Raw genomic sequence first — 26,700 nt, forward strand, 5'->3', positions numbered from 1 at the left:
AATCGCTTTTACAGATAGAAATAAGAATTTAATTAAGTTCGCACCTTTTCACCTTGCCGTATAGATTGCGTAACGAGTAGTTAATGGATATTCTAATGAGAAAAATATTCTAATACAGTATACAATTCAAAGAGATAAGATGTTTATCTAAAGGGACATTTTTCGTGGGTCTACCTCGATAATTATATCGATTTGGAATGCCAGTTCAATCATTGGTATGTTATTTGTATCTTTCCGACCTTCACACATTACGGTTTACGTTTGTGTTACATGTATTATTGCATAAATATAAATTTGATAAATCACGAATTATTGAAAAAAAAATCACGAACTACAAATAAGCCGGTATGGTTTTGCGTCTATTTCCATACATTCGATGAGTAAAGCATTTTGTTTCCACTCTAAAGAGAACGTATGGGGTGTTACATGTAAAACTGGAGGCTCAAGAGAGCCCGAATCGCTCACCTGGTTAACCATTTGCTTACATATCTAAGTGAATAACTTGAGGAATGAGACAGGCTAAGTTAAAATTAACCGAATCGTTAAATGCAGGAAATGCTTTTAATAGCATTCTTATGACCTGAACTAGAATTTTGCTGAAGGCAATTTTGAACTATTTCCAAAAAACTGTCTTCCAACCCCTACAGGTACGATCTCTTCTAACCTCTCTTAAATTCTGTCAGAATCTGTCAGGATTTCTGTTCTACGACAGCAGATAGAACAGAAATCCTGACCGATCCTGTCCTGGGTCAAGACACATTTTCTCCTATTCCCAGACAGATCCTTACAGAAACTGCCCTGGGTCGTGACAAAGAAAATACGAAAAGCTGTTCTAAACTGTCATACCCCTGGACAGTTCCTGACACTAAATCTTTCTATTCTGTATGACGTAATTTAGAACAGGAAGTCCGCGATTAATAAATGAAACTGTGTGACTAATGTAAATTAGCTAACCCAATTAGGAAAAAAATCTTTATTTCAAAATTTACATTGAATTTCCAATTGTATATATATAGAGCTCGTCGTGATCGTCATCCCACAGACAGTAACTCGATCGTTGTTCATGTTCCAATTTTCGTCGATCACGGTCCAGTCACTCATCGTTCAAAAAATATCATTGTTTACATTTATATGTTCTTTTTACATTCTGTCATACAACTGTGATATTAATTAAATCATTTTTTATAAAATAAAAGGTCTATTTTTCTGTTCTAAGTGTAAAAGTCATAACAGATAACTTTCAGATGTTTGGTAGTTCTCACGAAATTTAAGATTGACAAAGTTCACGTTTATGACTTTGAACACTTCCAATTTCAGTACATGGTCTAGATCTTATATGTATAAAATGTAGAAATTAAAAATGTGAGTTTCATATAAGTGACTGTGACACCTTTATTTCATTAAAAATTCTTCAAAAATGTCATATTCCAGCATATGTATGAGTACCCACACTTTTAACTTGCTTGAGGGTGTCAAAATTAATGACTAAAATTCTATTTTTTTTTCAATATAAATGTCATATAGTGGCTGTGACACATTAATTTGAGTCAAAATTCTTTAAAAATGTCATATTCTTGGAAAATATATGAGTGCATGCACTTTTCATTTCCGTGAGGGTCTAAAATGCTAAATTTTTCAATATAAATATCATGTGGTGGATGCGACGCATTTTTGCAAAATTCTTTAAAAATGTCATATTTTTGCAAAATGTATGAGTGCCCACACTTTTAATTCGCTTGAGGGTATAAAATTATTGACTAAAATGCTAATAATTTCTATATAACTATCATATAGTGGCTGTGACATATCATTTTGAGTCAAAATTCTTTAAAAATGTCATATTCTTGTACAATGTGTGAGTGCGAGCACTTTTTGTTTCCATGATGGTCTAAAATTAATTATAAAAATGCTATTTTTTTCAATATAATTATCATGTGGTGGCTGCGACATATTAGTTTGAGTCAAAATTCTTTAGAAATGTCATATTATTGCAAAATGTATGAGTGTGCACACTTTAAATTACATTTGTAGCTTGAGGGTATAAAATTATTAACTAAAAATGCTAATTTTTTTCATAGACCAAAAATTCTAACAGTCAATGTGTGCGAGATGGCCTGAGGTACAAATACGCCAACTTCCATTGAATTCTGTAAAATGGGTTTTGAGAATAACAGATTCAAAGTTGCACATGAAAAAAAATGGCAAAAAAAACTGTTTCAGGAACCGTAACTCCTTCATCAAACTATGAACTGTTTTGAAAATTTCGGCATAAGCCCGTCTCATGACGCTTAACAATATTACTCTGCCAAAGGCAACAACTTTTGAGTTATTTGAAAAAAAAACTGCTTTCTGACCACTATGTTCTATTTGTAGTAACAGGGGCCATGTTTTTTTTTTCATGGATAAAAAATCCCAACTTTGAGTGGGATACACTGAAGAACGAAATATGCAAACTTTCATGGAATTCCGTAAAATGTCAAAAAGTTGTTTCAGTGACCATAACTCTAGTCCAGCAATGCTAAAGGTTGTCTGGTAAGCTATTTTCAGACTTGGTGCCATCCTAACCTCTAGCATCTGACATGTTGAAAGCCACCGCCAATGTGAATTAGCTAAATTTGTATTTTAAAATATTTCAAGTCATTTATTTATATAAAAGATGTTTAATTTACCGGAAAACGAGCGATAAAAATCCTAAAAATGCCTAGAAAACATTTGTAACGAAGACAGTTGTAAAAATGACCAGCCATTTTGAATTAGGTCACTTATTTTACGGAATACAATATGTTTTTGACAAAACGAACTTAAGGTTGGTAAAGGCAATTCTTTGGTTCACTTGATATGTTCGTTTCGCAAATTTTAAAATCCGTAATTTTATCAACCGCAATTACACACTCAAAAAGCTAAAAAGCAAATATGAAGTTCATTTTAACTGCCTTTACAAAGGATTTCCAGGATTGCTGGATTTTCTCATCAGGTAGGTCATTTGTTTTTCTTCAGTTTAGTCACCTTCTGCCGTGCTATGGTAAAGAAATTATATAAAACGTTTTAACTGTCAAATAGTTAACTATAATTCTGCCGATTTCCAAGAGCGGCGGAACGAGCGTTATGCAGTATGGCGCTCGGAAGTAAGAGGTTGGGGTATGGAGGAACGGAATTCCAACCTCTTACGTTGTAGGAGTAACCATAACTCCTACTTCATTTGATAAACAGTTTTGAAAATTTCGGCATAAAATTTTGCTTAGGGCAACGGTTTTTCAGTTATTTGCAAAAATGCCTTCAGACCCCTGTGTTCTATTTTTATTGACGGCAGCTATGTTTTTGCACGGATTATAAATCCCAACGGTCACTTTGTGCACAATACTCCAAGGAAAAATCATGCTAAGTTAATATCCTGTCGGTCCAATAGTTTCAGAGAAGATTTTTAAAAAAACTGTCCTCGACGACGACGACGGACGCCAAGTGATGGCATAAGCTCAGGCTAAAAAGTAAATTCCTGTGTTTGGTTTCCGGTCTACTTTCCATGTTTTCAACACATTTCACGGAAGACAAACTGATTCATCTTCAGCTTAGTCTTGTTTTAAAATATTTCTTCGATCGATTGTAAAAGCTTAGATTAAACTAGAAAACAGGGCATTCATGGAACATTAAGTGATACACCCCCACGTAATGGTGAAAAAAGTTGAATTGCAAAATATTCAAAATAGCTTAACTCGAAAATTATATTTTGGATTTTGCTGAAAATGACCTGACCTGTCAAACAACAATGCAAAAAGTTTATTAAAAAAATCATTGTTTCGTTTTCAAGCTATCATCTGGAAACCGTCATAGACGGACAGACAGAGGGACAGAGGGATGGACTGACTGACGGACACGCAACTTTTCGGAGGGTACTATTATCACATTATACTCCGCCACTTTGTGTGGCGGGGTATATAAAAACAGTGATCAGTGCTCACCTAATTGATATCCCCACATCCCATTTTCATAACGTACCTTTTGACCTCTAAATGAGTTAGACGAAAATCTAAAAAAACAATATGCACTATAGTAACATGTAATAAAAATTTTGACTGTGAAAGTTTCATTAAATTTCACTCCATTTACTGGTGTAGGAGAAGGTACCCTATGTCCGGCCTCATATTCATTTTATGACAAAGTCCATATTTTACTATATGTGAAACATCCAATATGATTTTGGTCCAAATCTAAAATAAGAGGTGCACAATAGGATTATGAAACAATGATTCTGTGAAAGTTTCATTTAACTCCAATAAATGGTGTAGGCGAAGTAACGGATAAGGGATGCCCCATATCACCGTATTCCTTTTAGAAGTCCATGCTTTGCTATGTAGAACTACCAAAATTGATTTGTATCTACATCTAAAATGAGAGGTGCACATTAGGAATGTGTGATAAAATTCTGTGAAAGTTTCATTGAATACTATTCAGTGGTATTGGAGGAGTAACAGATAAGAAATGCCAACCTCCTCCTCTGCGTAACGGACGGAAGGAAGGACGGACACCCCTATCACAATAAATCCCCACTTTAAAAAGCGAGCTCTTATGAGCTTATGAGAACGTTTAGAACTGAATTTTACCATCTTGAGTGAAAAATGATTTAAACATCTACTTTCTAACCCCCTCCCCCCACCCAACAAAAAAAAACGCAAAAAAAAAACAACCAAAAACAAAAACAGAAGCAAATCTGCGTGGTTCATATGTAACACGCCGCTATTATTTCAACAGCTTAAAATCTTAAAATATAAAGCGATTATATTGAGATAACTGCGGATGCGTGAAAAATGCACTAGGAGGGAAGAGTATACGTGTATAAATTTCAGCCAACATTTCACTGGCTTATCGCACGTAGCGGATTGAGAGGGTCGTTAGGGAGCAATAGGAATTCTGTTTGTTTATCTGACTGGTATACAATTGAAAATAAATTTGATTTGAACCCTGGGGAGTTAAATGAGACTCCTGTATTATTTTGGCTATTTTAAGTTCCGAGTTGTGTATGACTGTTTTCCATAGCTGGTCTTTGTCTGGATTACATTATTTTGATTTCCGCTAGAATCTTGGTTCTCTTGATTACTCTTTCTAACTGGCACGATGAAAATATTTGGTTAACAGGGGTGAATTCAGGCGGGGCGTGGCGGGCATTCCCCTCTAAAATTTGCAAAGCATGGGTTTTCAGGGGTAGATTTAGGCGATTTTAGGTTGAAACTTTAATTTCCCGCTAATTGTACCACTAAAGATATCTACATTGCATCCACTCTAGAAAAATATCTCAAAAATTTAACCTCATCAAAATTCTCGCCTCGCTTCGCTCGGCCAATTTTAACTTTGCGCCCCCCCCTAATCTAATATCCTGGATCCGCCCCTGGTTAAAGTAAATTGTTACCTTGTTAACTATTGTTTGTACAGTTTAGAGTACTAGTCATTGAAAGAATCATGTATGGTGTGAAACATGGGTTGCTCTCTTTTATACCGCTCGTTCACCTTGAACCACAGATTAGTGTTCCAATATTCCATCATTGGTTCCTACCAACTGGTGTGTCTAAGATATCGAACCGGAAGTAGAATTAGTGATTTCGTACCATTTAGAACAAGTCAGGTAATAAAAAAGAACAAAAAACGTCATCACTTAAAATTGAGAGTACATGTACCCGGTACCACCCAACTTCTACAAATTACAATTTGTTTGGAATGTTGTTTGAAACAAACTACTGTGAAGCGAACCAACTACCGCACAATTATGTGACTCAACTAGAGAAACGCATAATTAAACATTGTATTTCAACATCAAAAGTAAACAAAAATGACCAGAATGACCTACCACTTTATCGTTTAGTTAAATAAGATACTTATATTTTATTTAATAATTACAACATAAAATCAAAGAACATTTGCATGTTCAGCCGACTACCGGAGAGCTTGTAACAGGGTTCGTATTGTCCATTATCCATTGAATAAAAGTGTATACTTCGGTATAAACCCCTGGGTAACCCGGCTGTGCACATCCAAAACCCCAGCTACTCATACCTGCAATGTAATTAATTATCTAATAAGTAAACACATTATAAAATTCCCTAAAATTTTCTAATTTACGGGCAGTGCTTAACTTTTGAACGAAATAGTTTTCAATGTAGATATAAATTATAATTCGTTTCGTTTCGCTTTGTATACTTAATTGGGTTTTGTCTTGTTTCGTTCAATGCGTTTCGATTTCGTAGTTTATACATGTAGCACTGCCCCCGATTAAAAAAAAAAACTAATTATAATTCTGCTTCCCAAGATGTGAAAATTTCGAAATGCATGACAGTATCTATTTAAACTCCTTTGGGCTTCTTCCACTGTTCTAGACTAATTGTATATAGAATCTGTATTTAGCCCTAAGTATAATAGACGCATACAAGCTTTGAATTGCAATTTCACAAGGTCTATGCGGCGAAGTTTGTAAAATGGCCAAATTGGCCTTATACAGCTAGCGCAACTAAGCAAGAAATATTTTTTCTAAAGAGATTACCTTTGCCCATCGATTGTTTAATAGCCCTTCATCATATTCCCGACTTTGATTTATTTTTTTTAAATTTTAAGCAAAGGGAAGTAACTTTCTTACCAGGCAGAGACTGGTTTAGTGTCCAATTGGAGCAAAGAATAGCAGTAGACTTAAAATTCAAATATTTAATTTATACGAGCACCGGTAATCAGTTGGATACTTTTAAATAACTTATTTCAAACCATTTTGGTACTTACAGAAGTGAAAATAGTTTAAGTTTCAAAGAAAAATGTTTACTGTTCGTCTTTTCCCCATGTGTTAGAAACCCTGGTAATATTTTCGATCCAGAGTTTCAAATATATTTTCAGCGATCCTAGGGTCGCTTATGACGTTGACCAGGGAACCAGATAACCTTTTTCCCTTATGAGACCGCCAACTAACAATCGGAACTACTCAGTCATTCAATTTTCTTTTGTGTAACGAGAAAGGCTTATGAGTTCCAATTGGGCCGACCAGGTTGTCATGTCTTTCAAATTGGTGGGCTACGTGCCTTTTAAAACACTTGCTAATATGGCTTGCATTCCATAAATAAGAAAAAAAGGGTTATAATATTTATCTCTTTCCGAGCAACGCACCTGTCTTTCGAAATTCACTCTAGCGAATCCTCTCCGAAAATGCAAGAAAAAGGATGTTCTTACGTGACCCAATGGAATTTTGAGGCACCTGTCTGCAGCAGTTGGTAAGATTTTCGCTAGTGGATCTTTAAGAGCTTTTGGCCTCATTGGTTAGAAGGGGAAGCAGAAACTAAAACAACTGCCACCGAGTAAGCCCGATTCAAACGTATGTTTGTAAGTATTCAAAATAGACACGTAAATTTCGGCAGACCGGGTTTGAAATGAAAATCAGGTAATTCCGCGCCATCATGTTTTTTTTTTCATCTATGGTGTTTCCAATGTGGGTGCAAGGGAAAATGAGTGTATTTTTGGTTATTTTTTGGTTTCAGTGGGAATACCACATTCCTTTGTAAAGGAATAAAAACGAAGTAGAAGGTGCATAATGGCATCGTGTGATCAATGTGACATGTGACAACTTTTTAGCTAATTTAAAAGTTAATAACAGGCAATAACCACATGTATGCATGTGATAAAATCTTTGATTTTTTCTTACCTACTAACTCCCATTTTCCAGTAGAACCTTTACATGCAAACGGCACTCCAGAATCGTACTGAAATTAATAAACCAAAGACGGAAGTCTTCAAAGTCGTTAATCGTCAAATATTCTATGATACTGATTTTGGCTTACTTTCAAATCCGAAATAGCGCAAATGTGATATGCTCTGAAATCGGGTGACTTCAGCTAGAATCTTGGTTCCCTTGAAGCTATGGCGGTAAACACGGCACATGCCAGCAGCTTAATGAGAAGTGGTAATTAATATAATTACAATTATGCAAATAATATGCGAATGTAAAGTACTGAAATTACGGGTGTAATTAAGAAGTCGATAACAATATTATCAACTTAAATTAAAGGTTACATGAATAAACTATGTAATATTATTACATGTTATATGATTCAGTGTCAGTTTTCTTAACTTTTCCTATAGTTATTAACAATTTGTTCTTATTTTGTTTATTATTCAAGTACTCCTACGTCTTAGAATCAGGCAAAATGTGTATACAGTGCAGCACATGAAGAAAAAATAAATGATGATTATCACTTTCCCCGTAATTTCACATCTTAAATTTAAAATGTTCTGACATTAGTTCTAAGTACCATCAAGAAAACATTGACATGTACATATGCATTCTTGCACCGAGGATATATACATACTAGAATATCAGGGCAATTTCACCCGGTTTTAATTTCAATTGAGCAAATATGTTGGCCGGAAATCGCGTATATTCTAATTTTGCTTCAATACAATGTCAAGTTTACTTGTGTTTTTGAAAATTCGTTCTTTCTTTCTTTTTCCTTAATTCCTTAACAATTTGTCAAACACAGAAAAAAAAACAAAAGTAAACATCCTTTCATGAAGAAAAAAATAGTACCAACTAGAAAACTGTGACAAAAGCTAACTGTGTGATACCCCAACCCCTCACTACCCGGAAACCATAAAACGACTGGTGTAAGGATGTTTTGGGATGTTTGGCTAATCAAGAGGTTATGATGGGACGACATTTGCAGACAGTTTGGTTTCACGAGTCCGCTATAAGTCTTTTGGGAGAGGAAAGCCCTATATTTCATTTTGTGGAATTTGTAAAACACTTATCAGTGGCAGGTTCAGAGAGAAGGTTCCGACCCGGAACGGTCCCGAACCCCCTTTTTGTTGAAAAAATGTTAGTTTCGTGAAAAGTGTGGGCAAAAATGAGCAAATAATAGCATGGACCTCCCCTAATTCAGAAACACATTTTTAAATTTCAGGATGTGCTACATATAATTAACCAACGTGACGGTAGACTCAAGGATATGTCTATACGTGTATACATTGAGGCTTGTCAACAAGCTGACACCATCACTTTGTCCATAAACAATAGGTTATGGATATGTTTCGAACATAATCAAAGATATTAAAACGCGATCCATCAATTTTCTTTTGTTACCAAAGGGCGATAACATTGACAATGATGGCAGGCACATTTTCCATAATTCCTCATTTGCAGAAGTTTTGAAAATGATTGTCCTAAAATGTTCATCTCGGCATATTTATTCTAGAATACGAACTCTGCTATACAGGAAGAGTAATCAAGGGAACCAAGGTTATAGCGGTAATCAAAAGAATGTAATCCAGGGGAAAAGACCAGACATGGAAAACAGACACACACAACAAAGAACATAAAGTAACTAAAATCATACATACAAAGTAACAAAAGTCAATGAGCAACTCGGACGGACTCCACTAAAAACTGGGAGTATGGACCAGGTGCACCGGTAGGGTAAGCGTCCTCTGTTTTTCTAGAAACACCCGCCGAGTTGCTCATAAAAAGTCAAGTCCGGGGTAGACAAACGAGGAAAGGCAAACTATGACCCGTTGAATAAATCAGTTTTCATGGTGCTGATGGATACATCAAAACGATCCACGAGTTCATGATGACGACCATAAAACTTCTGTAGTGATGACTTCAATCTTGTAGCAACATAACCCTGTTCCAGAAGCCTATTTGTTAGACTTCTAGCGCGATACAAAAAGTCTGCGTAGTTTCGGCAAGCTCTGGCATAGCGTATGAGTTGTGATATGAATGAAAAGTCATCACTTTTGTCGTAAAGTTTGGTCAATAGTTTTCCTTTACCATCGATTTCTAAGTGTAGGTCAAGATATGAGGCTGACTTCACAGTATCTGTAGTATCCTTTATCTCAAGTTCTTTTGGGTAGATGCGATGTATCAAATTCCCGAAATTAGGATTGTTTAAAGATAATACGTCATATATATAGGAAAAGACACATTTCACAGTGCACGAGCACTTACTCGATATAAATCCCCGTACCTGTATCTGGTGCACTGTTCTGATTTGCGTAAAGGGGCGGGTTTAGTATTGAGTTTGTCAGATGTGTAAAGCTTTGGAATCAGCGCAGATTTTGGGAAAAGCTTTGAAGTAAGTAATATTCCCTTTGTGCAGGAGATCAGTACTCATTAGGTCTCGCAAGCGCAATAAATAAAAGCTTAAAAACATATGTCCACAACTACTTTATTATGTTCCACATACTAACCGTATATATGTACATGTAAAATGTAAATCATGAGTGAATAGTTATTTAATGATGATCGATATTCACACGATCATTAATTTAGTTTTAAACGCTGCCAATTACTCTTATCGGCAAACACAATCTGTGCAGCATCGTTGAGTGCAACGGGGGTAATATAGTGCAAGATCATCAAAATAGTCTAAGGCAGTTCAAGAGAAGAAACATACTGAACCCTTCAAGGATGAATTAAATGAAAGCAGAATCCCTGAGATCATATATAATTACCAACAAACAAGGTCCAAAAAAATGACGAAATCAGTCTGTATGTGTACTCTAATGTAAAATTCTAATATTTTGTCTTCTTCAACTTAGGTGGGCAGTGGGCAAGCACGTACATAAAACTTAAAAAAAAAAGAATCAGTCTGAGAATATTGCTATCTTTCGTGCAAACTCAAAACAAAGTTTTAGGATTTATTGAACATTACAAATAGTTCAGAAATTCTCAGACAAAATTGACCAGATCGGTGTACAATGAAAATAACTTTACTTACACTGCAAGCGTCAACTCCACCCTGAAGAAGATCACCAGCGCACAACATGGATGATGTGTTATACCCGTATACACCAAGAGCGTTGTTACAATCGTTGTCAGCTATTATAGGCTTATAGACTTCATGGAGTTTGTCGAGTGGTGGTCCACCTAAAGGAGAATATTTAATTTTTTTAATATCTTAATTTTGTCTTAATTGTTGACCAAGCAAATATGCGAAACTAAACAGAAACCCACAAAATTGGAAGAAAGACAAACAGAAGCCACGGCTCAGTTGTTCAAAACATTAGCCTTTGGATAAATAGTTATCTCCTTGGATAACTTGTGTACATGTAGATTGAACTAGATTTATTCAGGGGATAACATTTGCCTAGCGGATAAACCTTACGAACAACCGGGCCCAGACGTCCGATCCGCGTGTCCTAAAATTAATCCACCTTTTGAGTTTATTCCGTGTATATACATGTATAATTACTAAGGCTTCAAAAATGTTTCAGCGAAAGGGGGGGGGGGGCTCTCGGATTTTTTTGGGGAAAAATGTTCTGAATTGAATTGGTTTTTTTTTCACTCACCAACTGAACAAAAACGATTCTTTATGTCCCTTTTACTTAAACAATGCAGATTTTCAAATAAAAATATTGATTTCAGTTGCTGCTGAAGTTTGAATAAAAAAATTGTGCTTGTGCGAAAATAAAAATTCCTATCCAACATCAAATCCCAGCCCCTCAGGATAATGTCATTTCTTCACCTTCATTTTCCATCGGAATCTATGTTCAAAACTACGTAAGTACCAGTACACATACAATTCAGACATTGCCAAAGTGATTCATGGTGTAGAAAAACATACCAAGTGAACGATGCTTTTTCGGTCTAAATATGCTATATTTTCACATAACGATAATAATTTCTGTATTCAGATCTGCACTTTTGAGAAAATCGTACATTTATCTTCCGCTAAATTAAACCAAATCAAACAAAATCAAGAACGATAACTCTTGCAAAGTGCCAATTTCGTGTACAATGTATATATAATTTTTTTTTCTCAACAGTGCAATAACAAATGAAAAACTAAGACTTGTTATGTGATCAGTAACTGTTTCTGAAAAAGAAATAAAACTGATTTTGTTGGTTTTTGACATGTACGATCACCTCCTGTCTGATTTTTATAAAGACTGCTACTTGAAGAAAGGTAAGGAGAATAAAAATGATGACGTCATGATAATAAACATGTGCTGGTGTATATATATGTATGGCAAAAAACGAATAGAACAACTAAGCTTTCTACTATTGTCGAACTTTTCCTGTTATTGTAGATAATAAGTAGCTTGATATCGTCTCCTGTCACTTTTCGTCATAAAGTTGCTGTAAACGTATTTAAAAATTTCGCAATTTACAAATTTCGCTATTTTCACAATTTTCAGCGCAAAAATTATTAATCGCGAAATTATTAATGCCCGCAAAAATGTCCAATTTAAAGAATCTGCTAAAATCAATATATTTCAGGATGCTCCCTAAATAATACATCCGCGTTCTAAAACCTTAACTGTGTCTCAACCAGCAGATATTGCCTAGTAGTACTGTGTGAATTTATGAAAATGACAAATTAGCCCAAATGCATGTATAGGGTATGTAAGTCTCGTCATGTGACTCCGTGGCTTCATGAGAATGGGTCCTCATCTACCATTCAAATGCATGGAAACTTTGTCATTTACAAAGCTTTGAGTTCAGAATTAAAAGTTAAACATTTTTTTTCTGACTGTGTAAAAATATAGAAAAAAATAACAAATATGTAATTCTATGTGACAAGAGTGTTAAGAAAAGCAATAATTAGAAGATATTGCATGACTGTAACGTAGCGTCCTGAGATTTCAGAAATAAACAAGAAATCTGTCTTCGGATTTCAAATTGAAAAACACATGTACGTTCTACATCGAAAATTCCGGTAACCTAAAGGAAAATGAAAGTAGAGCGAGACTTACAAAGTTTTTAACCCTATTGTAACTACACTACATAACAAAACTGCTGAAACCACAATTTTGATACTGACCAACTACTTCTGAGCCCCATCCAGATATTACACATTCTTTTCCAACTAAAGCTCCAGAATCTACAGACGTCAGACAAATTGGGCTAACGTAATCATTGATCTGTATCGCTGTACTTGGTTTCATTATAGCGATGTCATCACCAAAGGTCATAAGGTCAAATCCTGGATATTCAATGACCTCCTTTACTGAGTATTCCTTTCGGTATTGCTCCATAGCGGATCTTGAATGCACTCCAACAATCATCACCCAATCAGCGGGATTGTCTTGTCTTTTGGCAGGAAATATTTAAACAATACATATTTAAAAAAAAAAAAAAAAAAAAAAAAAAAAAAAAAAAAAAAAAAAAAAAAAAATAGAGCAACTATTTAATTCTTGAGCGTTGTGTAGATTACGATCAAATTAGAAACAAAAAGACAGGATCAGAGATCTATTGCATATAGGAGAAAAAGGACTTGATAAATAAATGAAAATAATTTTTTAAACTCCTCCCAAACATAAATCAAATGACTACTCCCTTCGATCATGCAAACCGGGAGTGACCCTAGCCCAGGTACATTTTAGTAGAATAAAATAATCATGTAACTTGTGATGAATATAATAAATTGAAATGATGGATACATTTGTAACGATGAAACTCATTTGAAAATGGAATTTTCTAGTGAAGTAGCACTTTAGCATCGGTGATGAAGAAAATAATTTTTTACAATTAAAAAAAATATATCGTTTGCTCGTTGAATGCTTTAATTTTTGTTAAAGTTCTGCGAGAAAAAGACATATTTACAAATAAATATATGAAAAAAGTATAAACTAAGCTTACCCACTAGACACACAATGGGCTGCAGTAACGACTACGAGAGCACCGTCAGCACCTCTCACTAATGCGCCTGCGCAGGTTATCTCTTGACTTCGAAATTTCAATAGTACCTAGTTGAGAAAACAAATAAAAAAATACGACCTCAATCCTGTCATACTGTTATAGATGTTCTTCCTCTTTCATTAGACGTAACATTCAACGAGAAGCAGGGCGAATGGGTGTCTTGCACGAAGCAGGAACTGCTTACCTCTTCGAGTCACTTGCGTTCACCATCGGGTTCTTAATGGCTTTGTAGTGTTCGTATTTTTTGTGAGCACTTTTACATGTAATTTATTTGTTCGTCGTCAGCTGTCTGTTTAGTGTGGCGTTAGTTCTTTTTGTCAACGGCTTTTTTCTCCTTTGTACCGCCGCCTTATATCGGTTGATCAAATGGAACAACAGTAAATTTAATATTTTGTTAAAATGCCCATGAAACAAAGATCCCAGTACTACAACAAGAGGGCACTGAATTCTCTTCATCATGACGTGGAGTGGGTACATGTAACTCAATAAACAGCAAGCTCATATATGCCCTTACCAGACTGAGTGATGAATCCAGTGGGAGGGTTCAAGGGCTTGGAACCCATCTTTTATTGAAAAACTTTGAAAATTATGTGCAAGATATGGTCAAAATCGAGCAAAAGATAACCCGAGTCTCCATTTTTTAAAATTCTTGATTCGCCCCTGCTCGGCTTATAAAAATGTACATAACACTCATACTTTATTAAGAAATAATCCTTGAATTTTGAAAGTGACTGAATTTACGCAATTTACTACAAAATTTTGTACAATTTAATGCAGATATTCTAATGTCAACCTAGTAAGATAAAATGAGTTAAATCTGTCACCACCACCACATGTACATGTACATGTAAATATGCTAGGTTCTTTCATTAAAAAAATCATTGACACTGAGGGCAGGGGGTTCTGATGTATTAACTTGTATGAAATTATATACTTTTTACTTTGTTAATTGTATCATGTTTGCCAAATCAACGTAGTTTTTTTCATAAGGCATTAAAGATTTGAATTTGAATTTATATTTCACCTTGGATAAATGAATGGTCAATTTACTATTCCCGACGTATGCCTCGCGGGTAATAGGGCAATGTGGCAAGAACTGCCTCGAGACTCTAAGCTAGATCTGTATACATGTAGATAAAGCTCTTGCTGGTCCAAGATTTTGACTAGAAAGCAGTTTTGTTTATTTATGGTTATTCTGTTGTTGTTTTGTTTGTTTGTTTTTATTATTTGTTTATTTGTTTACTTACTTTTGTCAGTAATTTCACAGTTTAATAACTGGGCGCTTAATAACGATTTTTTTAATACATGTGAACAAAACATTTTGAAGGGGCATTTATAAAGTTCCGAATAAACAACGGTTAGCGCTTCTTTTTATGTGTTCTGTGCATGAACATCTCGTTGATATTTGCAAGGTTTCCTATGATAAATTTTAAACTTACCGTCCATGGCCAACTATGAGGAACTGATTCTTGACCACCAACAATACGAAGACTTCCGGGATGAGAATGAGGCTTGAAAACCTGAACGCCACAGCTGTTGTTCTGTCCTGAAATTACTAAAACAAAATAAAAGATAACCTGTGAAAACTCGTCGGAAAAAATAGTGAAAAAAAAGGCAAAAATCTAAAACCTGAGAAAACTGAATGTGTATCGGACTATAATACACTTAATCTAGAGCTTTGATGATATTTATAAAGTTTTTCCGATGTAATACCTGGTCATCTCTTCTCTTCTCCGCTCTCCTGGTTTGTTTTTTTTCTGACCAAAGGCGTAATACCTTTGGTTTTATCCATTATTTCTGGTCTGGTACTACTTGCTTCTTCCAGACTTGAACCTAACTGTTTCGCCATTAATCAACACGATTTCTATACCTAATGTTCATACATACATGTATGTTTAAGGTCAAAAGTTTAAACACATGCCACGCCGAAGCCTCTACGCTGACCATAACCTTTTGTAGAAATTTCAAAAATAAATAATCTTGTCAATCGTATAACTGGCAAATTATCACTTAAGACATTCAACTAAAACATTCATATTTGTACAAAACTGTGTAAAATAGTAGACTCACAGGTAGTAACAGAAACGCCGATTAAAATAGTAAGTCCAATCATGGTCGTTACTGGTCACGTTCCTTATCTCCACAGAGTGTAAACTACGATGACGAACCATATCTAAGGTCCAAAACATTACAAGTTTTCCTATTACATGTACGAAGTCCAGGAAATTCCAAGATAGTGTTAATAATCTTTCAGTACGCAAGGTCTCAGTTGAACAGCTATAATAACTAATATCTTAAGGCAGTATACCTAAGGTAAGGGACACAACTCTTACAAATCATATGAACGTTTGTATTCAGCATCTAACATCAATATAATGTAAGCATCAAAGTAACGTGGACTGATTCCGTTCTGTTTCGAATGAAAGCTTGATAGGCTTTGGTGAAATTGAATATGATACAAACATATTACTGATTTCAGGAGTTAATAGGCCTACCTCTTTAATTGAACGGCTACCTAAGATCTTCGTTATACATCTAGCTAAGGGCCCAATCAGACAGCAACCCTAAACTCTAAATTGAACAGCTACATAAGATCACGATATTCATCAAACTAAGGACCCAATTGGCCAGCCATTCAAACCTCTGAATTGAACAACCACCTATATAAAGCCCCTGTTTAACAGGCACCAATGGTTCCAAATGACTACATTTTGTACGTGTACAAATGTATCTAACATTTGTTAAGAGACTGTTAAAGACTACAATTGGGCAGCTACATGTACTTAAGTGGTACAATGTACCAAAGTCTCACGAGCAACTACATTGTACCTATATAGGTAAGGCCCCAGTTGCGCAGACAGCATTGGTTTCAGATAAACAGCTATCATAGGACTCTGTTGAATTTCTACATGTAGCCGTGGGCCCTGTTTAACGGCTTCACGAAATGACCAAAAGGATAGCTATCCAAGACCCAAATTGAACAAGTACATCAAGATCCAATTGAATATTCACATGGCCCTAAATTAATAGGCATTTAAGGCCCAAATTTGGCTGCCACCTAAAACTCTAAATATAGAACTTCTACTTATGTCCAAATTAGGACATCTACCTTAAGTTCACGTTGAACGGGAACCAATGGTTTCAAATAAACTGTTTAATTCGAAAATCTTCCGTTGGATAACTAGTTAAGACTTCTTTTGAACACCTATCAACGATCCAAATTGAACGGGAACCTAAGGGCCGGATCGGAAATGCAATAGTCTTCCAATGAATTGGCATCAAAGATCAAAATTGAGCAGTTACGAATGTGCATTGTATCTAAGACTTCCGTAACGGTTAAATAGCTAGTCTATATTGAACAACTAGCTGGTTCAGGTCATTAGTCATGCTAAGTTAAGGGGCATAACTCTTACAAAGCGTTAACCACTATACATAAATCTTATTCAAGCATCTGAGTAACTTTAAAATCATATTGTCAATGATTTGCATTATAATTCAAATAAATGCTTGAAAAGCTTTGATTAAATTGAATATGATACAAACATAAACGGATTTCAAGAGTTAATGATACAAACATATCACTGATTTCGAGAGTTATGTCCCTTAACCTAGTTCTACCTCCTTCATGTCTCAGTTGAACAGCAATCTGATGCTCAAATTAACAGCTACCATAATGGATCCACTGAACAGAAACGTTAAGTTTCTACTGTACAAGTTTCTAAGGTCCCTTTTACGCAGCTGCAGATGGACTTAATTGAATAGCTAGCAAAGGTCCCTGTTGAGCAGCTGGCTAAGAACCCGACTATAAAGCTGAAAATGTAATTAAGGACACTGTGGAACAAAGGAAAAGACCCTAATGGAACAATCAAATTAATCCCCAGTTGAATAGCTACCAAAAATTCACAATAAAATACATTGTAGCAAGCAGAAGTTCTCGACGAATAGCTATCTAAGTCTTCCGTTTAACAGCTACATGTAGGTAAGTTGTTGTTGGGGTTTAACGTCCGAGCAGCAATATTTCAGCTATATTCAGACAATGAACATGAAATGGATGATGAAATGAACATGAAATGAAAAAAAAATAGATGGGTCACAAGAATAATAGGGTCGACAAATTTTGATTGCCACTGGAAAAAGGGGGGATGGGTAAGGTCGGGCAATTTAGCCTCCTGTGGCGGAGCGCAAAGGTTCCTACTCCTATCGAATACCACAGCAGGGTTCTTTAACGTGCGAGGAACGTGGCATCTTTCTCAACACGGTGCACCACTATGGTTTGCGGTCAGGTTTTCCGTACTATAGCCTGACAACACCAGCATGTAACACACCAGGGGTACCCCATTCCACCACCTGGGGCACACTTCCCAGTTGCTCTGTGGGCAGAGCGCCTAGCCCCCGGCTAGGTTTCTGAGCACTATTTAGTCGCCTTATACGACAAGCTTAGCGCTGCTGCAGGCCTATTCTTTTAACACCCGGACCTGCAAGACCTCGTATATTTGCTACTTAAAACTCTCGTTGACACCTTAAGATTCACCTAAAGTCAATATCTAGGACAAAACTTGTCAAGAGAATCATGATGACAGGAATGCAAATATCATGTTCCTGACACTTTGCGAAATGCTCTTTTTATAGTATTCTAGACATTTCCTTCCTTAGTAAAACATTCTACTAGTTAAAACTGTATTTTTCAAACAAAAAATTGTAAACATCAAATTTAAAAATAAATGTACATCTTCACCAGAAAAAAAATTTTATTCGGAAATGCAAATACACCTAAGCCTACCACTAATTTGTAACATATTGCCGGATCGGATTGTACATTTGATATCTCATGTTTTTTTTTAAAGTTGGTATTTAGCTGGACCATCACATTAAATATCCCAATTCATTTAAATTTAAAGAAATGGCTATATTTTTTTTTAAATAATGTTAGCTTGCACTGCATAACATATTTAGGAACAGTACTAAATGTGTGTAAATTTTGGACTTGAAATCTTGTTTTTGACAGCTGTAGATTTATTCCAAGATATGTTGTCAAAAAACATTTTTCTCAAATTTTACTTGTGCTTGTGTATTAAGTAGCTATCTTCGCAAGAATCATGCAAAATCTGAAAAATGTGATACACCCCAAAAGAGGCTACATATTTTTATTTTCGTAATTAAGTTGTTTTATGGGTGTATATTATGAAATGTGTAATTATTCATTCAAATCTGCCTGCTCTTAGGAGATAATTAACATTAAAAATCTAATAGATTCTATTGTATTTGAGTGTCATTTACAGAGTTATCTCCCTTAATTTTGAATTCTACGTTGCATTATATACAATTTATGTATTCTATGAGCACGGAGTATACGAAAAACCAAGTGTTAATTTCTGTTTATTAAAGCATTTTAAACAAAATATCAAAAATAAAAATATGTAGGCTTTCCAACCATGTATCACATTTTGCATGATTCTTAGCTGGAATGCTTCTTATATACATACATGTATAAAGATGCATTTAAAAATATATCAGCGGTACATTTAATGCGCTATCAAAACTATGAATGAACATATTTCAATAAGAAATGTCCTAGATATTGACTTAAGCGGAACCTTAACTTCTTCCTTCCACTATCGAACAATAGCTCGATTATGCCCATATTTCCTAGCATGCTCATACCTCGATGAAATAGGCTATAAATACCGTTGGTGGAATTTCTATACACTAGTATAATGAGAGTCGTTTATACATATGTACATCTTCCCTTTGCCATAAAATCACTTTCTTTGTATCCCAATTTTACCCAACCGAAACTTTTTGCAATGATTATATATGAAAAATCTTCTTCGTCTTTCTTTACCAATTAGTGACGAACTTGAATGTGCAATGTACGATTTAGCATCCCATTGAACGTTGAACAGTGCCCTATTGCTGTATTGTTACAATTTATGATTAAGAGACCGTCCATTTAGAAATCAGGCAGTTCCTGTGATATGGATGGCAGATGGTACATTTTAAGACGGAGTTTCTTGTTCAACTGTAATATTTATATCATATATACAATGTATATACATGTTCAATTGTACAAAGATTTTTTTTAATCGACAATTGATGGCTAAGAAAACAATTTTACAGTTCCCGAGGAAAGGCAACCAAATTTTGCACAAAACGAAAGAGTTATCTCTTTTTTCAATGAATTTCAGTGCTTTCTATCTATTTTTTTTCTCTTTAACCCTTGCAGTTAATAAAAAACCAACATTCAACTTTGAGAAAGGATGCATTTGCGATATGAAATAGATGAATTAAAAAAAAATGTCATGTGTTACCCACTGCCTGGTTTTTGCACGGATGTCCTCCTAAAGGACAGTTGTATTAATTACAAGACAACCGGAAGTCTTATAGTAATTCTCTAAAACCATGTTCGCAATGCCTTTCGGTAGAGACTACAAATTTGCATTAAAAGCAGGTTTGTAGTGTAGAATGGCAGAGGTGAAAATCTGTTTAGCGATCAATTGAATTACTCCTGTACAAAAATGTAGGGGGAAATCAGCAAACAAACTGTAATGTAACCTACTAACCCAGTTTCTAAGTCACGCTAGTTGTTAATAAATCTTCAGATCCAAAGGACGGTTATGTGACGTTGACTTCTTTAATTTTAGTTACTTTTTACATCTTTAAAAACAGAGGGTCATTAGGCATTTTTTATACATTTCTGTCGGTTGTTTACATGTGCTAAACGTGGCATCTTTCCCAACACGGTGCACCACTATGGTTTGCGGTCAGGTTTTCCGTATTATAGCCTGACAATCCCAGCATGTAACACGCCAGGGGTACCCCATTCCACCACCTGGGGCACACTTCCCAGTTGCTCTGTGGGCAGAGCGCCCTAGCCCCCGGGTAGGGTTCTGAGCACTATTTAGTCTCCTTTTACGACAAGCTTAGCGCTGCTGCAGGCCTATTCCTTTAACATCCGGACCTGCACGGGGCGGCTTAAATTGATAATATGACATTGGCATACTGAAGCCTAAAACAGTCAATATATTTTACCAGTGCAAATAAACCTTTTTGTGGTAAGTTGGTGAACATGCTCAATGTACACTTCCGCGAGGTAGGGCTTGGGTAGAACAACAGAATTTTCCTCGCGGAAGTGTATATTGAGCATGCTCTACGCATGATCATCGACTATCTTACAGTTAGCACAAAAGGGTCTATAGGGAAATTGCAGTATAAAATGCAAATGCATGTACATGTATATCAAAAATGGTTAAACAAATGCAGTCATATAATACAGCATACAAAAAGTAATGATACATAAAGTGCATGTATATATACATGTATGAACAACAATTTTAAACATACAGTCAAAACTCCTCAGCTTTCTAGTTACAGTTAATTTTTAGTGTAGCGGAAATGGCCGAGCAGTTCCGATCGCAAAACATACTGTTGCACTTTGACCAATGTTGTCCCTCCCAAAGTCATTAGCAAATGCTATAAAATCAAATCTAGGAGTCAGATTTAAATTGTGGGTTGATTGTAATAATATATACATATATACGTCTCAAAATGTGACACTCTATTCGCTACACTGCTCCATCGGATCAAATTGATACAGGGAAGATATGTAAACGCATAGAAAAGTCTGAAAAATTTGGTGGGGAGTTGTGTCGCTTTAAAGCGGACGTTTTTTTTTTTTTTTGCAACTTCTTAGACGTTCCTCTATTTTAACATGTAATGTGTGCGTTTACTATCACCGTGTTTAATCCACAACGCTGGTGTTAGCAAATTTAATGTCATTTCCTGAGAAAAAATCTTGGTAGCGTTAGTTAAGTCTCTATAGCAATATGAGCCCTCTCTTTATGCGGTTGCTTGTCTACAGAGGTTAAAGTGTATCAATTTCTCAATCATTCGTGAAAAGCAAATGTAAACAAGGCGATTTTTGTCCCCTTTTCTTGCTTTTTTACCTCAAGACGATCTGACAGAAACCTCAAATGCACAAATGAGACACTCCTTTTGTCATCATTTTATTTGCGCTTATCAAATGTTTCATTAATGTTGTTATAATTGCAAAATTACGGAATTTTTAATGCTGGGTTTTACGGTTTTACTTTCTAGCAACGACGGTTGCGACGGCTGCGTATCTTTAACAAAAACAAACCGTTTATTTGTTTGTTGCTCACATCCCAAAGTGTTGTTAAAGTATGAAGAAAACAAATCCTAGTTGATGTAAGATTGTATAAGGCATGCGGTTTTTGAAAACATCAATATATTTTGCCTTACATGTTACACTTGCTTCATGTCAGATTTCGATAAAGGAATCTATAGGGGTGGGGGCTCTCTTAATTTGCTCTTTGCTGCCAAACTTATTAATTCGATGGCAGTTTTCCTTTAATGCTTATAGGGCAAATTTGACGCATGCAACACCATGTCTAACTGCCCTTTATAAGGAGATACATTATTTCACAATTATCTTCTTCAATCCCATGACAGTTTGTTCTCTCCAAATAAAGCAAGGACCTTGTGACGTCATGTATATCTCCTGTATTCAAGCCTTTTTCATTGTCCAAAGATAATGCCTTATTATAGTCTTCTGTGTTGGAAAACGTATTCGATTTGGTTTTCCCTTTTTTAAGAAAATCGTTCTTAATATTTCCAAAGAGCAATAAAGTACAATCGATCAATTGCCAGAGAGAACTGGCACAAAAAATGTCAAGTACAATGTAAATAGCTTATGATTAAAACTGTCATAACCGCCCCTCCTTTGCGATCATTGTACGTATCAATCGGTCGGTTTTTCACCTTTTTTACAAAATAAAAAAAAAACAAAACAATTGCATAATTAAGATGTAACATTTTGAATGTTAATTCTTAATAAGAAATAGATTGTACATTTTTTTCATTACCTGTAAAATTGAGAATAATTTGAAATTGAATTTTGTGACACAAAATCACAGAATGACACAAAATTGAAAATTTGTAGTATGCTATAAATTTTGTTAATCTGAACTCATTTTTGTTGACCAAAATTCACTTTTGTCTGTACAAAATTGAATTTTGAGTACAAAACCATAAGAGTCCCATCGGCGCCCAGTTACCCTCGTTTTGAAAATGTTCCAGTTTTGTTGTCATTGTTGAAAAGGTAACAAAAATGTACTGAAAATATCTAATTAGTAACTGTTGTTCACGACCCTTTGACATCCTCCGTCCATGATCAAGCTGCGATACTTGACATTTATTATCGATCGGTTCACGATCATTTCTGTCGCTCGCTTAACAGTGTGACGGGATGAATACATCGGAGGAAGAAAAAAGACGGATCAGTATCTTACAATAAATCGTGACCCATCGACAATACTCCTTTTTCATGTTTACGGAATGCAAGCCATATTAGCAAGTTCACAAAAGGACGTAACCCACCGTTACACGTCTAATTGGGGGAAGAGAGAGCAGTATAGAAACTTTTCTTTGAATTAAAACCTTAAGTACCTAAATCGCTTTAAATAAGTTATTTCGAAGTATCCAAGTATAATTACTGCAGTCCCAATAGTTATTCAAATCAAATATCAACGTTTGAAGTCTCCATTGCTCCAATGGGACAAAAATCCAGGCTGTCAGGTTGGAGAGTTGCTTCCTTTTGCTTGTATTAAAAAAACTATGTCAAAGTCGGATATAGGATTTATTTGTCGTTGGAAATGTTAGTTCCGTTTTTATTTATTTATTTATTTTTTTTTGGTTTTTTTTTTGTTTTGTTTTGCATTCCCGTTCTTTATTTCCAAGCTTCATATCATAATGGGTGCGTAATTGGTAAATAAGGAAGAGTTTGAATTTATTACCGTTTTTTTTTTTTTTGCCAGTAAAAAGGGATTTCCGCGTCTTGGTGTATTTTCTTGGTGTAGTTCCTCGTTGTCATTGATGACCAGCTCGCTTGAAAGTTTCTTATTTGTGATAAATATTCCACATTTCCTTTCTCCTGCATTTCCCGCTCCAATTTAAATACGTACAATATTTTCATATATATATATTTTTTTCATTTGAAAGGTTCCTCGCTTCTAAATTTTACGTGAAATATTTGTGCAATAAAAAAAAACTATTCAAGAATGGACTTTAAAACTGATAAAAAAGAAGCAAAATATCATTCCACACCAATTACTTTATTAAAAAGCAAGCTTTAAATAATAAACAAGCTTTCAGGTCTTTCTGAAAAGGTAAAAAATCAACAACAACAAAAAAACAAGTAAATTCTAAATCGTGTACATGTACATGTTATAACATTATACGGATCTGCAGACGTTCCTTCAACGTAATTTTACATGTATGACAACTCTTACAGGAACAAATTATGTCAAGTTGCATTCGATAATGGTATAAAAACCCATCGAACACCGTTCCGAGCAGATCACTTTCTAGGAATCTCATTACAGTAAGTAGCTTGAACATTCTATCTTATTTTTCGATTTACTTTAATTTTGTAGAAATTCATTCAACACAAACATCGTATTCAAATTCGTAACAATGTACGTAGAAAACATATTGCAATCAAAAACAAACAAGAGAAACTACCGAAATATTGTATTTTTTTTATCTTTGAAGTTCGGAGTGCTGGATTGTTTTAGAAATTTTTTAAAATATTTTTTAGTTTAAAGCCCCAAATCAAGAATTAAACTTAAAAAAAATAGACCGATTTTCTTTCTTTTCTATTTATCTAAGTACTGGTGCGTGGACAGTATCGTATGGCTAGTTCACACCAGAAAAGGATGCTAATGGGAACTTCAATCATGCAACCCTGCAAAATATTACGCTAACTTAAGCCAAACTGTCTTCAATACTTTTACTTTTCTCTTCGATCTAAGAAATTTTGGCAACTAAATTTCACGTATTTGTTTTTTGTTTTTTTATTCAAAACTTAACCGCCCAGATCAAGGGCAAATTAAGGTCTACTCAAGTAAATTGAAATATGATGGTAAGCCTCATATTAAAAGAATTTACCATCTGGTGGGATAGTAAATGATATTTTTTTTTGTACCCCACCACGTTGCAAAAATTTTTGGGGGGTTAAAACAAATTAAAATAACCATAACATATGAGTAACTAATTCGATCAATCTGCAATTCGAACTCGATCTGTGCTTTATAGTACTCAATAAATATACAAAGTTTAAAAAAATCACTATTCTTCCGTCGGGGTATGGAGCCGTAACTTTTCTGAGATTATCACATATTAGTAATATATCGCCACTGTATGTTGCGGTGTATAAATAAAAACAAAATAAACTTACAACTAATCAATCAACCAATCTAATTTCAGATCTTCCCAATCTCATCATGAACAAGTCAATCCTTCTCGTCCTCGTCCCATGTCTGTTGGCTGTAGCTTTGAGCCAATTTAACAATGATATCCAAGGCGGTGACTATGGCAGTGCATACAATGTGTATCAGACACAGAACAGACTCTACAACTACGGAAACGTAGCCACTGCCCAGCTCCAGGGAGCTAGAATCCTCAACTATCGTAAGTTAAAATAAAAAATGAATTCGTTGTCATATTTTTCATCATTGTAGAAATGCAACTGGGTAGTTGTAAGCTTTAACCCTCGATTCTCGATTATACGCATTTTTAATGTGGGAATTTGTTTTATAGATGAAACAACATAAATAAAATCACGTTATAGAAAAAAAAAAAGAAAATCACAATATAATGAATATCTGCAATAATTTCTTAATTTTCAACATATGCACAAGTCACTATAATAGCACTTTATTTAATTATAAAATATTGATGAAAATATTGGGTTGATAAAACAAGATTAATGAATGAAGGAAAGATAATAGTGCATTTTATTTAGCAATTTATCTCTGAATCAATTATTTTATGAATTACTTTGACTTTAAGTTTTTCAAAGAAGATTATGGCCTAATTACATTTTCTATTTTTAGTGTTCGGATTCCTTCTTCTTCTTGACCTGACCAACGCTACTGGAAACTCACTTTCAACTCTCGGTTAAAATGGTAAGTTTACTTATCTTAAGACTATAGTGAAATCTAGTTTAACTGATTTTTTAACAACCAAACTGTCAGTCTTTAAGTAGTCCCATGCATGTATCATATAAGAAGTTATTTTTTTTCTTTTTTTTTGTGTTTGACGTCTTTCTCTACGCATATTTTACCTTCTGTACGAATTGAAAATTTAATTTCTTAAGAACTTGGTTTATGCAGATTTCACTGTGACTTATAATAACTTTGTTATTACATCGATTGACTAAACGCACTCTTTTATAAACACTATCTTGTAAATTTACATGATATTGCGTAATGTATACAAGACGGGAAGTAATCAATCGATCGAAAATGAGTAAAATGAACTTGAAAAGACTAAATTTTGAAGAAAATATATAGATAAAGTTAACTGTAACAATTCAACCTAATCAACTCCTGAACATGCCGCGCAGTTCAAATCGTTAAACAGAGCTTACAAATAGTTAGTAACACTTATTGTATAAATAGGGTATGTAAGTCTCGTCACGTGACTCCGTGGTTTGGCAAGAATGGGTCCTAGTCTACCATTCAAATGTATGGAGATTCGTCATTAACACATAGCAATGAGTTCAATATTAAAAGCGAAGTATTATTTTTGGGTAAAAATACTGATTAAAAATGACAATTATCAAGTTCCAATAGATAAAAATGTTTAGAATAGCATAAAATAGAAGATTTTGCATTGTGAAGCAGCGTTTGAATTTCCCGGAAGTACACACTAAAATGCATATCGGTCTTCGGATTTCAATACGTTCTACACCAGAAATTCCGGAAGAGAAACTGAAACTAGAACGAGACTTACAAACCCTATACCGATAGATATTAAGTTACCGAAAAAAAATGTACTTATTTGGTTTATTTGTTTTCAGATTAGAAAATAGGAAATTTCAGAGGAACAGACGATACAGATACTATATTCAGTTCCGGTTAATATGATGCGCCACCTAGCTTCTACGTTTTGAATATAAACACTGACGTGTCTGGTTCAATATTAGCTTTGTATTGTCTTGTTGCTTCGAAAATAAAACT

General features: G+C 34.8%; 2 protein-coding genes across 2 annotated transcripts; one reads left to right on the top strand and one right to left on the bottom strand.

Annotated features, from left to right (window-relative positions):
* Positions 1 to 5,856: 5,856 nt before the first annotated feature.
* Positions 5,857 to 15,862, bottom strand: LOC148603053 (transmembrane protease serine 2-like). The gene is made up of 7 exons (XM_088553165.1): positions 15,731 to 15,862; positions 15,100 to 15,215; positions 13,601 to 13,707; positions 12,783 to 13,051; positions 10,737 to 10,885; positions 7,667 to 7,724; positions 5,857 to 6,042 (listed from the first exon to the last, which is right to left on the bottom strand). The coding sequence occupies exons 1-7, from the start codon at positions 15,771 to 15,773 to the stop codon at positions 5,915 to 5,917; spliced, it is 870 nt and encodes a 289-aa protein (XP_088409291.1). The 5' UTR covers positions 15,774 to 15,862; the 3' UTR covers positions 5,857 to 5,914.
* LOC148603054 (uncharacterized) lies at positions 15,831 to 26,700 on the top strand. The gene is made up of 5 exons (XM_088553166.1): positions 15,831 to 15,973; positions 23,970 to 24,059; positions 24,944 to 25,147; positions 25,573 to 25,644; positions 26,541 to 26,700. The coding sequence occupies exons 3-4, from the start codon at positions 24,961 to 24,963 to the stop codon at positions 25,638 to 25,640; spliced, it is 255 nt and encodes an 84-aa protein (XP_088409292.1). The 5' UTR covers positions 15,831 to 15,973; positions 23,970 to 24,059; positions 24,944 to 24,960; the 3' UTR covers positions 25,641 to 25,644; positions 26,541 to 26,700.

This window comes from Perna viridis, chromosome 11, assembly GCF_037379345.1.
Source record: "Perna viridis isolate PV_CMFRI_1.1 ecotype Kerala chromosome 11, ASM3737934v1, whole genome shotgun sequence".
Lineage (NCBI taxonomy): Eukaryota > Metazoa > Mollusca > Bivalvia > Mytilida > Mytilidae > Perna > Perna viridis.

Coding starts and splice junctions, on each gene's coding strand:
- LOC148603053 (XM_088553165.1), bottom strand. CDS start 15,773: ATGATTGGACTTACTATTTTAATCGGCGTTTCTGTTACTACCT. Junction 13,708..15,099: donor CTCATAGTTGGCCATGGACG/GTAAGTTTAAAA, acceptor TTTCTCAACTAG/GTACTATTGAAATTTCGAAG. Junction 13,052..13,600: donor GCCCATTGTGTGTCTAGTGG/GTAAGCTTAGTT, acceptor TCCTGCCAAAAG/ACAAGACAATCCCGCTGATT.
- LOC148603054 (XM_088553166.1), top strand. CDS start 24,961: ATGAACAAGTCAATCCTTCTCGTCCTCGTCCCATGTCTGTTGGCTGTA. Junction 25,148..25,572: donor AGCTAGAATCCTCAACTATC/GTAAGTTAAAAT, acceptor TTCTATTTTTAG/TGTTCGGATTCCTTCTTCTT.